Source organism: Protomyctophum parallelum, assembly GCF_964188405.1.
Source record: "Protomyctophum parallelum genome assembly, chromosome: 6".
Classification (NCBI taxonomy): Eukaryota; Metazoa; Chordata; class Actinopteri; order Myctophiformes; family Myctophidae; genus Protomyctophum; species Protomyctophum parallelum.
Window position 1 is genome coordinate 25,229,219 of NC_139701.1, and position 14,801 is coordinate 25,244,019.

The window sequence follows — 14,801 nt, forward strand, 5'->3', positions numbered from 1 at the left end:
CGGGAGGGAAACAGCTTTTATTGTGATCCTGCTGCTTAGAGAAAACCACCGAAGATGGCTGTGGGTTCGAATCCAACTTGGTGCATCCGGCTTTGTCAAGCGTCTATACACAAACACGTGTATAGACGTAGTTTGGGGAGGCCGGGTGGGGCGGGTGATAATTGTCACTGTACGTACTCCTGGGGTGGCACCCGTTTAGCAGGGAGTGTTGGATGGGAGGACTAGGACAAATGCCCTATACGTCCTCCCCGTGGGGGCTCCTCACTGGTAGGTGAGTCGGTAGTATACAGAAATGTGTGTGGGGAATCGGGAGAAAACGATTGGCATAATGACTAAATTAATGAAAAATATACCAACGTGTCAGACATGTACTGTACAGTACAATGTAGTCATTCACACATCACACCCTCATGCGTAGTTGCATGCGGGTGTCACGCAGAGAATTAAGTAGTCGATCTACACGCTTGAGACACATTGTGAGCTTGCCACACGGCTAGCGGTTTACCTGTGCGTCTCTGTGTCCTCCCGTGTTCTTTCCGCTCCTCTGGAAGCACACAATGAACAGTGTCAATGTCAGTGTCATGTGGGGGACGTCACACAGCGAGGACTCACAGATAACAGTATACACAATACACATGCAAAGCACTGCAGGGGCCCAACGTACTGTATATCCCCACTGTAGGCATGCTCATCCTCTCACAGCATTGCAATGCAATCTCCCCTGGGATGCTGATGGCATGCTGCACATATACCGTGCACTCTGCATGAGATAGTCATAGTAAGTGTTTGCACAGTTCACCGTGTGAACTGAGTGGTGCAACTCCCCCCCACCTCTCTCTCTCTCTCATTAGCAGGCAACAGTGCAGCACTATCCCTCTCTCTGTTTCTGGCACAACAGCGCCCCTACTGGTACTCATAGTCATATACTGGTGCTCATTAACGTCACATAGGTGTACATAGGTACACGGACATTGCTGTTCCTTGGAGTGGTTGCATCACTTACAGTATGTCAATCACGTTTGCACACTGCTGCCGAATATTTTGTCCGTTTTCTACAACTGTAGTGGGTCTAGTGGGGTGTTGGTGATAGCCTACTACATTCGGATCTGCAAAACGCAGCGAAAAAACTTGCAACCACCTGAACACTTAAAACTGATTCCTGTCGATGTACAGTAAAGCTTCTCTGAAAAGATGGAAAGCATATTAACATTTATAAAAAAAATAAAAAATAAAATGTCGAAAGAAAGAAAGAAAGGAGAGAGAAATGAATGCATATCATCTATATTGTCCAGAACACAGCCTACCGTTGGATTCATGAATAAAATGCATGAGCAAGCAAACCCGAATCCAAGCGGAAGAGGCTTGTACACTGCAGTCCATTACACACACACACACACACACACACACACACACACACACACACATAGTAACTGGCAAACGACACAAAGCCATTCAATCAGAGACAGAGCAGCAACACAGACAATCTGCTGTGCAGCTCATAGTCATGTGATCGGGGAGGGAACGCTACAATAGTCCCATTCCTGGGCATGCGGACAGAGGTCAAACGTGAACAATTGGACTCATCCAGTGAAAGCCACACAGAGAGGATCTGTTTACAGCAGCCATGGACGGGCAGCAGCTGGCAGACTGGCCCTGGCACACAAACACACACACAACACACACACACACACACACACACACACACACACACACACACACACGGCACTCTCCACACTCCAGCACAAAGGCAGTGGAATGCTTTTGTCGCGTGTAGGGCCTGCCCGGGGTTTCCCCCTTTAACTCTTTCATGCAGCTGAACACACTGAGACACAACGCTATCAGTTGCACCAGTCAGTCAGTCTGTCTGTCTGTCTGTCTGTCTGTCTGTCTGTCTGTCTGTCTGTCTGTCTGTCTGTCGTCTGTCGTCTGTCGTCTGTCGTCTGTCGTCTGTCGTCTGTCAGTCAGTCAGTCAACAGCCACAGGGTGGCGGGGTAAGGTACTCACAGCTTTGGCTTGGGCTTGGTGGGCAGCGGAAGACCCTCCTTCACAGGGGACGGCGACAGCTTGGCTGGGGGCGGGGGCGAGTCCGGAGCCACCTGGGCTGGAGCCAGGACGGGTTCAGGTAACGGGATTGGTGCAGGTACAGGGGCGGGGAGTTCCGCTGGAGGTAGAGGTGGCGGAGGAGGTGGGCTGGGGGGTTGGCCATTCTGTAGGGGGACACTGGCCTTGACTTTGGCCTCGGGGGGAGGCACCGTCTGTACGGGGGGAGGCGCAGGTGCGGTGCTGGGCCAGATCTCGTACTCGTTGACGTGGAAACCCTCGGTGCCGCCCGGGGCCTTGGGCGGCAGCTCCAGCAGGCTGATCTCCGTGGGCGGGGGAGGAGGGGGGAAGGGGGTGGCGTCCTCGTACCCGGAGCTGTCCCCGGACACACCGTTACTGGACGGGTCCTCTACGGCTGAGGGAGACACCGGCAGAGCACGTAAAACTCCTGCTCCTACACAAATCCTGGCTTTATTTAAAGGGATACTTTGTCCATTTAGAACTTAATACTACTGATGTAGCCTATGTGAGGAGGTCATATATTTAGAGTGGGGAAATAAATAACTATTCTCAGCAAAATGTGCAAATTTCGCAAAAGGTTATTTTGTGTCATCACAAAACCATTCTTATTCTACATCTGTTCATCAGAACAATGGGATTGGGAACACACAATATATTTATAAGCTCTTGTGATGCTGTTCGCTGTTCGCATGTATTAAGCAACAGCCGGAACCATGCAGTCACGATGATGCACTTCCTGTTTATTTGGAACCTTCCTTCCCGAATGTGTGGTGACTATACTTACTGTATTTACCCGTACAGGACACATGTACACATCTATCTCACAAAGAACATACAAGTGTCACATAGTCATCTGGACTGGCGGAAACTTTATCACTGTGCCAAAACCACCAGACCTCCGTGTAAGACAGTTGGTCATATGGAAGGGCGTCGTGAGGAGAGCAAACCATACACAGAGTGTAATATGTACATTCATGTGGCATTCGTTTTCCAGTTCCTTTGGTAATCTGTCTTGTCTCAACTGGTGTCATGTGCTGCTGACCACATTGACCATAGCTTGATTCCCAACTGGGAGGATTATTTATTGCACGTCATCCCATATTTGTTCTGTCACTTTAATCTGTCCTATAGCATAACAAAGGCAACACGCCTTAAATAACGTTTTTAGTGAATAATATGTTGTTTTGACCAATCTGTATGCTAGATCAGTGGTTCTCAAAGTGGAGTCCGGGGACCCCCAGGGGTCCTTGTGGGGGTTCCAGGGGGTCCCCAGCAAAAATAGTTAATATGTTTTGAAAACGTTTGAGAAGTACTAATAGATTATGTTATTAAAGGAACCAACACAACTGCGGTGGTTGTAATTGGTCTAGACTGAGACATGTGGACCACTACTGCTGTTGCCTGAAGGTCAAAGTGCGTACTGTACCTGCGGAGACGGACAGTTGTGCCGTGCTGCTGATGGAGCCGTAGGAGTTGGAGGCGGTGCAGCAGAACAAGCCTCCGTCCTCTGGGAAGGCCTCGGCGATCACCAGGGTACAGATCTCCTCTGGAAACACACAAGCATCGGTCACACACCGTCAGCGATTGTACCACTAATGAACTACATTTACCGCTTAACACATTACATGAGAAGTGGGTTACTACTACACAGTCAATTCTGGATTGTTAACCACTTCATCCCTATTTTTTATACTTCCGTCATATGTCTGTGTTGTGCGAAATTAACAAATAGAGTTAATTAGCTTATAGATCTGTCTATTGTCGTCTATTGCTTTGTCACCGCTAGTGTGAACTGTGAATGCAGCAGCAACATGACATGACAGTGATGGCTGCATGGACACTGCAGGCAAATGGGAGTGACACTGATTTATGCTTGGACGAACAGGTGGATAAAATGCCTGGAAGAGAGTGACATGTTGACTCTCTCACTTGTTTGTAATGAGAGGCTAAGAGGGCACATGATGGACAGGTAGACAAATGTTATGTTGTTCAGGCCAGGGTAGGCTGGTGATTGACAGCTACGGCAGACAGGTGACTCACAGGCCAGAGGCACAGCGATAGACCAGACAGACAGACAAGACTGACAAGGTTGTGCATGTACTGTATGGTACAATTTCAGTAAGGAAGCAGACAGACAATTGTGAAAAGACACACTCTGAAAAAAGGAGGGGTCCCAAGTACAGACCCCTTGGGCACCCAGGTCAACGAGTTGCAGGGTTTAAGTGTTTAAACACTTGTGCGTGCATGCACGCACGGACACACACACTTGAGACAGATGTTCAGGGAAGTGTGCGTGACTCACCGCGTTTCTGTCAGAGCGTGTCAATACCTGTTTAGTGACACGGCCGGGAAAGAGTCTGCGTAAACGTAAAGTGTCGTGTATGTGTCAGTGTTTGTCTGGGCTGCTGTTGTGCGTGTGTTTTTGTGTTTGGGGGTGTTACAAACTTTCCCAGGGACTACTACCTTCTGAAAGAGTGACGTCGATGACGAAAATCAAGACTTTGTAATCAACAGCTTAGAGGAGTGTCCCCAGACATTCCTAACAGAAACGCTGCTATGGAAACCATGGTGTAGTTTTTTTATTTTTTTTTATGTTCTGTTTATTAAATTTTTTGTTTTTTACAAAATATAAGTAACTCCAGAAATAAAAACAGAGTGACAAATACAAAAAGAAACCAAAACACACACAATAACAAAACACAAACTCCAAATCAAGACAACCAAAGAACATTCAAAGCACAACAAAACAATAAAAACAATATATAAAAAAAATGAAACAAAAACTCCAATATAGTCAACATTCATAGATCATGGTCACAAACAACATCCAGACAAGACAGGTTGGGCTATTAGGCGACAGCTATACAGGTTCAATCGGGGGCACAAGTGTAAGGCGGTCAACATGAGATAGAAAAGGCACTCCAATTTAGTCAATATACAAAGCAGATCTCGTTCACAAACATCATCCAGGCAAGACAGGTTGGCAAGTCAGGCGACAGTTAATCAGGTTCAATCAGGTTCAATCGGGGGCACAAGTGTAAGGCGGTCAACATGAGACAGAAAAGGCTGCCATATTTTACTGAATTTGGAGATTGAGCCACGCAATGTATATTTAATTTTTTCCAATTTAAAAAAATGCAGTATGTCCGATATCCAACGGGAATGTGAAGGGGGGTATGTTTTTTTCCAATACATGAGAATAAGACGTCTTGCCAGAAGCGTCACAAAAGCGACAAGGTCAGATTGATATTTAGGCAGGGGGATAGTATCAGGAAGGACGCCAAATAGGGAAATAATAGGGGATGGCTCTATGGGAAACTGTAACACATCTGAAATAGTATCAAATATAGCTGACCAAAAAGACTGTAAGGCTGGACAGGTCCAAAACATATGAAGAAGATTAGCTGGAGCCTGGTGGCATATATCGCACGTTGGATCAACACTATCATAGATCCTGGCTAACCGAACCTTGGTCCAGTACACCCGGTGGAGAAATTTACATTGCAACACCCCATGTTTAGCACATATTGATGAAGAATGAACACGACCCATAATGGCCTCCCAGGTTTCATCAGAAATTTCTTCCTCCAGGTCCTGGGCCCAAATATTCTTATAGGCAGTGGTTGAAGGTTGAAGGTCAAATAATGAGGTATAGAGTGACGATATCTTTCCCTTAAGACTAAGAGGAGCTGACGCTATAATTATGTCTATAGGTGAATTAGGTGGAATAGTCAGGAAACTAGTACATTTTTGGCGAACAAAATCACGGATTTGCAAGTAACGGAAAAAGTGGGTTCTGGGTAGCTTATACTTTTGAACAATCTGGTCAAACGAAACGAACGTGCCACCATCAAACAAATCTTTGACTGACTTAATGCCATGATCATACCAAATTTTAAATGCCCGATCTTGTAAGGAAGAAGGAAATAATGGATTTGCACACAGAGGGGTTAGTAATGGGAATAATTGAATATCAAAATGGCGTCTAAACTGAGTCCAGATCTTAAGAGTCGACTTAACTAAAACATTGGAAGAGAATTTAGATAATGGCGCAATTGAGGGAGCACATACTAAGGCAGTCAGAGAAGCCGGGGCACAGGAAGTGGATTCCATGAGCCACCATGCAGGGGATGATTGTAGGTTGTAGTCATGCAGCCAATACAATATAACTTGAAAATTAGCAGCCCAGTAGTAGAACAAAAAATTAGGTAGTGCCATTCCACCAAGTTGTTTAACCATGGTGTAGTTTAATGATGACATGTTTCAAATGTTGGTCGACAAACTCAACCTGTGACTACACTGGCTTGAGCGCTATGATAAAGACATTACAAAACAGTCGAGTCGGAATTGTTGAAGGAGTGTATATCCAATCAGGATTCGGACAGAGAACTCCAGATAACAGAGAACTACAAACAAATTAAACTTGGAAAATTGGAAATGCAACACTATCTTGTTTTAAATATTTATATTCAGTGATTTCACTTAATTCAAATATCACTTCTTTTTTTGTTTTGTTGTGATAATCCTCCCTACTTAGAGTGTGCTGACCATATAAGAAGTTCCTCCCTGTCCCCAGTTAACCGTAGGTTTCGTTTTTGGCTAGGTGGCCCTGCCTTCATCCAATCAGGATAGAGAGGGGCCTTCCGCCAATCATGATCGAGCGGGGACGGGCCTTGGTGTGTGTGTGTGTGTGTGTGTGTGTGTGTGTGTGTGTGCTGTTGGCCTGTCGTGTGTCCCCCCACTGTAGTGCGTGCATGTGCACATCTTGTTACCGGGGCGGACCGGGGGGTTTTCCAAATCACCCAAATCACTGAATGCTCCTTTAACTAGAATATCACTTACAGTAGGCTACCTTTAAATGAACACTCCAGATTTGACTGTGTAGAGAAATGAGCTTGTATACATGAGACAAATATGGCAACAGGAGGCACCTACCTGATTCTGCAGCAGATCGGGGCTCTATCACACACAACACAACATCACAGCCATGGAGGTGCATGTGGGTGGAAGACAAGAGAAAACATTGGTTTAGTGTTAATATAAGCAGGTTGTTGTTCCCATAGATATATAGGCTAGTCTTGGCTCACCCGCGCTCTGGCCAATGGAGAGCAACATTGCTACCTGGCGGCCATCTTACCGAGGGGCAGAATAACATTGTGTCTATGGGGCATGTACTTTTTAAACAACCATTACTTGTTATAAACGTCAGAGACGTCTGCATATTTATATGCTTGTATACGAGGTTCATATCAAAAACAACATTAAGCAGATAAGCATCCTGAATCATAGCCACGTTGAAAACGTTTGTAATAAACCAACCCGTTTGTAAATCCGTCAAGATTTGAGGGAGTTAAATCTAATCAAATCAAACTTTATTTATAACGCACGCTTTAAAACAACCAAGGTTGACCAAAGTGCTGTACAGATCAGTGGCAAAAAAACGGAGACAAGTAGAGAACACAAAATGCAAACAATATTACGACATTATGACATGATGCAGGGAGCAAAATAAGCATGAAAGGTTAAAATAAGCAAAACTAAAAAGAGCTAAGATAAGGCAAACATAAAATGGACTCAAAGACAAGAAGGATTAAAAGCCAGGGAGAAAAGATGAGTCTTAAGGTGAGACTTAAAAACATTAATAGTTATGAGTATGACTATTTTTGTTTGAGCTGCCATAGAACATACTGTACTACAGACAGACAGACAGACAGGCGGAAGGGGAGAGAGAGAGACTCACTTTTCTGTAGGACACGAAAGTCTGGCGAGTCCTTGATCTCCTCTCCCTGGCGGGACCAGCGGACATGCAGTGGGGGGCTTCCCCTCACCCTGCACTCCAAGACTACCACCTGGCCCTCGGATGCCTGGGTGTCCTGTAAGAGCTACACAAATGCAGTAATTACGGTTAATTTACCATTTCACATTCGCTTTAGCCAGCTAACTCCACCCCCCCGCTATTGTATAATGTAATATATATTACATTATACAATAGAAACATAACTGTTCCTCATTTTATGACCCCCACAAACACCCTCAAGGATCCACTTTGAGAACCAGTGTGAAAGCGATAAGTGGATGGTGACAGCGAGAGGGCGAGGTGGGGGTTAGCAGGCATTGACCCTCATCTACATGCAGCGACTATATGTCACTACAGCGGTGAAGGAGGACAGCTGTCCGGCCAGCTGTGTGACAGCCTCTAGTGTTGCGGAACGGCAGTAAACCATCCGTGAAGGGGGGGGGGGGGGGTAGTCGAGACGTGGGCACGCTGTACTTCATTGTGTGGCCTTTCCAGCCATTCAACATCGACCAGAATGCTACATGTGTCTGTCGGCACGAGGAGCTCTTTCACTTGGTTTAAGAGTGAATGAGCAGCTACAAGTCGCTGCTCTCTCTCTCTCGCACTCTTAAGATCTTATTTATGGAACACTGGGGGTGATCTGTATACAGTATGTGTACAGTACAGGGTGGTACTGTACAGTTTGTGTGCGTGCGTGCGTGCGTGCGTGATGATCATCCCGTCCTCTCGCATGGGGAAGAAAAATATAACTTATTTATTTTGTAATGAGGTGGAAAATGAATGAATGAAATGAATTAAACCTTATATAAATTATTTAGTTAGTTGAACTGGGTCCCCCAAGGGGTCTGTTCTTGGCCTCCTCCTGTTTTCCCGGGTCCACCAAATGTCTTTGTTAAAAATATCACGATTTACAACCTCACAACGTGTCACAATGTGTCTCACACGCTGTGAGCTTGTAGTTCTGCTATTTTCCCCTGAATGTTGAACTATTATGACATGCCTGCCCATCATAGGAAGCGCTGCTACCTTGGCTGGTCACAGTAGACCCCGTGACCTGGAGGAGAGGTGGAGGAGCAGGAGGGAGGGAAGGAGGGAGGAAGGGAGGGAGGGAGTGTCATGAGAGGAGGAGGAGGAGGCTTGCCACACAGCCTATGTTTTATCTGACCCCTGCCTGTGAAAGCAACAATACCGACTACTAATGTTATTACTGTGTGTGTGTGTGTGTGTGTGTGTGTGTGTGTGTGTGTGTGTGTGTGTGTGTGTGTGTGTGTGTGTGTAAGAGGGTGTGTGTGTGTGTGTGTGTGTGTGTGTGTGTGTGTGTGTGTCAGTGTGTAAGTGTGTAAGCGTGTAAAATGGAAATGCTTTAGCTGGACCTCATATTCCACAGGCCTGTCACGGGGGTTTCAGTTAATGTTTAGGAGGTCGGAGCTGCAATCCAGAACTTATTTTTGATGACTGAAATGTAGTGACTAGTGAGGATGGTTGTCAATGTTCTGTGTCACGGTACACTCCTCTGCCCTTGGACTTTGTCTGTGTTTTGGGACTTATTACTTGTATTTGTGTTCTGTACCTTATTTTGTAGTAGTGTTCTGTGATTTCCTGTCTGCCTTGTTTTCTGTCTCCTGCCTTGTCTCACCTCCCTGTATTGTCACCCTAGCCACCTGTGTTCTGTTGCCTGTTAGCCTATCCCAATGTTGATTGTGTGTTTGAGTTCACCTGTGTGTATTACTCTTGTCTATATACTAGAATTTTGCGGCCGCTCATCCCAGAGTTACTTTGCGCGCACTATGGGAAGAAGGAAATTTGCGGTTGACTCCACATGTAGTAACGGATGGGTTATTAGTTATTATTATGTGTCCTTATTAGTGTAGTGTAGTGTAGTCAACACGTTATGGCTCATACACACTGCCCGGTATTTGCTCCGATTATGCTGTCGGGGAGCATTTTTGGCGCTGGCCGACAAAACCCCTGATCTGACGTTACTGGTAGATCGTGATCTACCTTTTGGGCACCGCTTAACTCAACCTTTTTTGTCCCAGGGCACACTTTTCATAGCCTAAAAATCTCGGGGCACACCTAGATATACGGTTTGTGTACACTGTATATATACCGGTGTGTATATATAGTAAATATATATATTATATATATAATATATATATATATATATATATATATATATATATATATATATATATATACATATAGAATATTAGTGGTCCATGACATGAAAATGTTTGAGAACCACTGCTGTAAAACAACATTGGACAATGATGTTTTACAGTCTTGATCTGGCCTGTTAACATTTTCATAGACCTGGTTGCTTGTTTCCCTCTCAGTCAATGTGGCAACCCTGGTCAATGCCGTGTTGACTGTTCTGTATGATGATTTAGCTTAGCACACAACAGCTAGGAGGATGCAGCAGGCTGATGCCAAACATGTCATGTTTAACAGTATTTTGCGCAATTTATGTCCCCGAATTTATGGATATGGACTTATGGCTCCATCGCTGCCTCTTTCTTTAGTAGAAGTAGAAATGTAACGTGTTGCTGACTGTTTACGGTACCTCCCTCTCACACGCGCGCGCGCACACACACACACACACACACACACACACACACACACACACACACACACAGCTGACGTCCTCTGCCACCGACGTCAGCTGTTCATTTATCTCCTTATTCATACACACTTTGAGCTGAGAGAAGCTATAAAGCGCCTTTTAAATATGACAATGCTGTATATATATCAGCTGCACAGTTCAGGCAAGTGTCTGTGGCATATGTAACTTTAACAAAATAGTTTTGACAGCTTAAATCCGTGCGGCAGTGTTGCGTGTGTGTGGGACACGGGTTAGTGTGTGTGTGTGTGTGTGTGTGTGTGTGTGTGTGTGTGTGTGTGTGTGTGTGTGTGTGTGTGTGTGTGTGTGTGTGTGTGTGCGTGCAATCAGAAGTACTGGCAGTAGCGAAATAACAAACGCGATCTGTCTAATCGTAGTAGTTGGGTACAAACCAAGTAGTTTCTAAGAACAATGTTAATGTAACTAAGACATTCGCTGAGCGACCTATATTTTAAATGCAGAGATTTAGAAGGAATAAGCGAAATGGTGAGGCGACTATAGGTAAGGTTTCTCTGCGGAGTGCGGAGATCCATAGGGGAGATCACATTACAGCAGCCAAAGAGGGAGGGTCTGAGAGCTTTATGGGCACATCTTTTCATTGGCTAGTGGCACATCTTTTCATTGGCTATGCGCACATCTTTTCATTGGCTATGCGCACATCTTTTTCGCACGTGACAACTTTAGACTTGTTAATATAGATATGCCCCAGTGTTTTCAGCTCCTTGTCAGTTCGTCGTTGTGAATGATGTGGTCAGTTCCTTGTGTTTCCCTAGTTAGTTATTCCAAGTCCTAGTTATGTCCTAGTTGTTCCAAGTGTGTTTTTGAGAATTAAAAGCACTTGAATTCACTCCTCTGCCTGTGCCTGGTTCGTTCTGCACCTGAGTCCTACACCTCCAGAACCACACCGTGACAGTTCTGTACTTGTCTCCCTTTGTTTTTCGCTCTACACAAAATCTCTTCGCTGAAAATAGCCGATCTACAATCGGCTGTGAACTTGTAGATTGGCTATTGTTATGGCATGCCCAGAACAGAGATGCTAGGGTTCATGTGGTTAAATGAATGCTGTGTTAGCAGCAGGCTTACCTTAGTGAACACAGGTGCTGATGATAGAGGTGCGTCGCCACCATACAGTGAGGAGACTGGACTCTGCATCTGTGAGACAGGAAGATCATATCAGTATCTGTCCATGTGTTTATATCAGTGGTCCTCAAAGTCAAAATATTTTAACCACAAAAATGTTGTACGGGGGTCCTTGGCACAATACATTTTCAGATGGGGGTCTGCGGCCATAAATGTACATTGTCTGTCCTACAAGTTTGACGACATGGAACTGTATAATGTACGGTACATATGCCTTTATTTGCCCTGGCTGAGGGGCAGATAAAAGGACTGAGAGGGTCATAAACATGCTCTGATCGGTCAAACCCTGGGCCTACGTGGGATTGGGTGTTAATTCAATCCAATGTCAGTGAGTGTAAAACCAGCCAACGGTTGCTAAACATGTGTTTTAATTGCCAACTCCCTCCCCAGTCCCCACATTGCAGGGGATTCCCAACAGAACGGATATTGCACATGTGTTTTAAACCAACTCCTTCCCCCATAGACGTTGCAGCGGAGGAGTATTACCAAGTCAACTCCCTCCCTAAATCCATACAGTGCAGACATGGTGCAAGGGAATCCAAACAGGATTTACCATCTCATCTCCTTCCCTACAGACTACAGTCATGGTTTCAACTGGCTGTCCACACGCAGTGCAGGGGAATCCCAGCGTTGACTCCCTGTCACCACAGTGCAGACATGGTGCAAGGGAATCCCAACAACAGGATTATCATTTCAGAATTAGCACTTCAACTCCCTCACCACAGTGCAGTGCAGGGGAATCCCAACAGGAGAAAAAAAAAACTTTCACAGGGACAGTTCCTCGTTAGCAATAGCATAACGTTCCTCTAGTTTTAAACGATTAAACTGCATGCTGATCAAGTCTAAGGGTTAAAATGCACCATATGGTGTGTCCAGCTTGCCGTGCATCCATTCGAACACGATTGGCCGTGTTCAGGGGCGTGGCCTATACAACGTGTGGTATTACAAGCAGGGGCGTGGCCTGTACAGTGTGGTCTTGCAAGCCGGGGCGCAGCCTGTACAGTGTAGTCTTACAAGCAGGGCCGTGGCCTAGTGTGGTATGGTATGCAAGCAGGGACATGGCCTAGTGTGGTGTGGTATGCAAGCAGGGACATGGCCTAGTGTGGTATGGTATGCAAGCAGGGACATGGCCTAGTGTGGTATGGTATGCAAGCAGGGACATGGCCTAGTGTGGTATGCAAGCAGGGACATGGCCTAGTGTGGTATGGTATGCAAGCAGGGACATGGCCTAGTGTGGTATGCAAGCAGGGACATGGCCTAGTGTGGTATGGTATGCAAGCAGGGACATGGCCTAGTGTGGTATGGTATGCAAGCAGGGACATGGCCTAGTGTGGTATGCAAGCAGGGACATGGCCTAGTGTGGTATGGTATGGAAGCAGGGACATGGCCTAGTGTGGTATGGTATGGAAGCAGGGACATGGCCTAGTGTGGTATGGTATGGAAGCAGAGACATGGCCTAGTGTGGTATGCAAGCAGGGACATGGCCTAGTGTGGTATGGTATGCAAGCAGGGACATGGCCTAGTGTGGTATGCAAGCAGGAACATGGCCTAGTGTGGTATGCAAGCAGGGACATGGCCTAGTGTGGTATGCAAGCAGGGACATGGCCTAGTGTGGTATTTAAGCAGGGACATGGCCTAGTGTGGTATTCAAGCAGGGACATGGCCTAGTGTGGTATGCAAGCAGGGACATGGCCTAGTGTGGTATGCAAGCATGGTCTGTACTGAGTGTTCTTACCCTCTGTGGGGGCTGGGACATGGCCTGCACCAGAGTGGTATTGCAGTGTGTTCTTACCCTCTGTGGGGGCTGAGACATGGCCTGCACCAGAGTGGTATTGCAGTGTGTTCTTACCCTCTGTGGGGGCTGAGACATGGCCTGCACCAGAGTGGTATTGCAGTGTGTTCTTACCCTCTGTGGGGGCTGAGACATGGCCTGCACCAGAGTGGTATTGCAGTGTGTTCTTACCCTCTGTGGGGGCTGAGACATGGCCTGCACCAGAGTGGTATTGCAGTGTGTTCTTACCCTCTGTGGGGGCTGAGACATGGCCTGCACCAGAGTGGTCCGGGGTGAAGATGAGCGGATGGTGAACGACATCGAGGTGGTCTTCTTCTGAACTCTACCATAAACACAAGAGAGGAAGAATAAATCAAGCCAAAACAAAAATCAAGCAAGGATATGCAAGGATATGCTCCTAAACATAGGAGGTGAAGCAGGGAGTAGCGAGGATGGATATACAGCAGATAACAACTGAAAGCAGAGAGAGAGATAGAGACAGAAGTAATATAATACAAGTTATACAACACCAATATAAATGTCCCAATAATAATGCAAGCTGGTAAAAGCCACCGGTAAAGTGGGGAGGGAGAGAGAGAGAGAGAGAGCTAGAGAAAGAGAGACGAGACAGAGAGACAGACGTCAGGCATGCAGAGAAAGCCCAAAGGAGCGTATGGTACAAAGTTTAATGTATGCAGGTGGGTGCAGGGGGGACATTCATGGGGGTCATTTTTGTAGCATATTAACCCTGTTGGCCGCTCATTAGCTAGTTGGTAGCCAGTGTGCAGGGGTCAGGGTAACAACAGATTGTAGTTAGCAGGGGCCAGGATAATGGCTGTTTAAGGGTGCAGTTAAATGGAAGCATGCAGCGCGGCTGATTAGCTGCTGCGGGGTCCAATTAACTTGCTCTGCGAGGGGGTTAGAGTTCAGAGGGTCAGGGGTACAACCGTACACATGACCCATGGCACATTCGTGGCTCCAATGCAGATTCCAGTTTTGAGTCCCACGTTTTGATGAAACTTTTGTTCAAAAATAATAAAAAAATCGATCAATTCGAAAAATCGATGCACACACACACACACACACACACACACACGTACTGAGGCATGGCTCCTGATCTGGACTTGGAACTGTCTCCTTCTGAGTCTGACGATGAGGCTCCTGCATTTGGGAAACAGAGAAATGTAGAAATGTAGGTTTCCATTGTGGCATTCACCACAACCTTCACCATCACATACAGTACATGACACATTACAGAGCTGTGCTAATGATGGTATGTGGAAGTAATGTGGTCATTATTATTCTATGCTGCATAATCAGCTATGGCATTCTATAACCAGGAGTACTAGTATTACTAGTAGTACAAGTATTAGTAATTTAGTAGCTTTTTCATGTAGCCTGCAGTACTGCAG

The 14,801-nt window shown here is 46.0% G+C and overlaps 1 protein-coding gene across 7 annotated transcripts in view; it reads right to left on the reverse strand.

The window, feature by feature from the left end:
- Positions 1–14,801, reverse strand: part of palld (palladin, cytoskeletal associated protein) — a 105,315-nt gene that overhangs the window by 52,559 nt on the left and 37,955 nt on the right. For 5 of the 7 annotated variants that reach the window (XM_083766509.1, XM_083766507.1, XM_083766505.1 and 2 more), the window contains 8 exons: positions 14,490–14,550; positions 13,639–13,732; positions 11,562–11,630; positions 7,802–7,943; positions 6,997–7,020; positions 3,488–3,607; positions 2,005–2,455; positions 506–544 (listed from right to left, as the gene is read on the reverse strand). In XM_083766509.1, coding sequence (XP_083622635.1) covers positions 506–544; positions 2,005–2,455; positions 3,488–3,607; positions 6,997–7,020; positions 7,802–7,943; positions 11,562–11,630; positions 13,639–13,732; positions 14,490–14,550 — 1,000 coding nt within the window. Of the gene's footprint in view, positions 1–505; positions 545–2,004; positions 2,456–3,487; positions 3,608–6,996; positions 7,021–7,801; positions 7,944–11,561; positions 11,631–13,410; positions 13,443–13,638; positions 13,733–14,489; positions 14,551–14,801 lie in introns of those variants that run through there. The other 2 variants (XM_083766508.1, XM_083766511.1) reach the window with 2 other exon arrangements.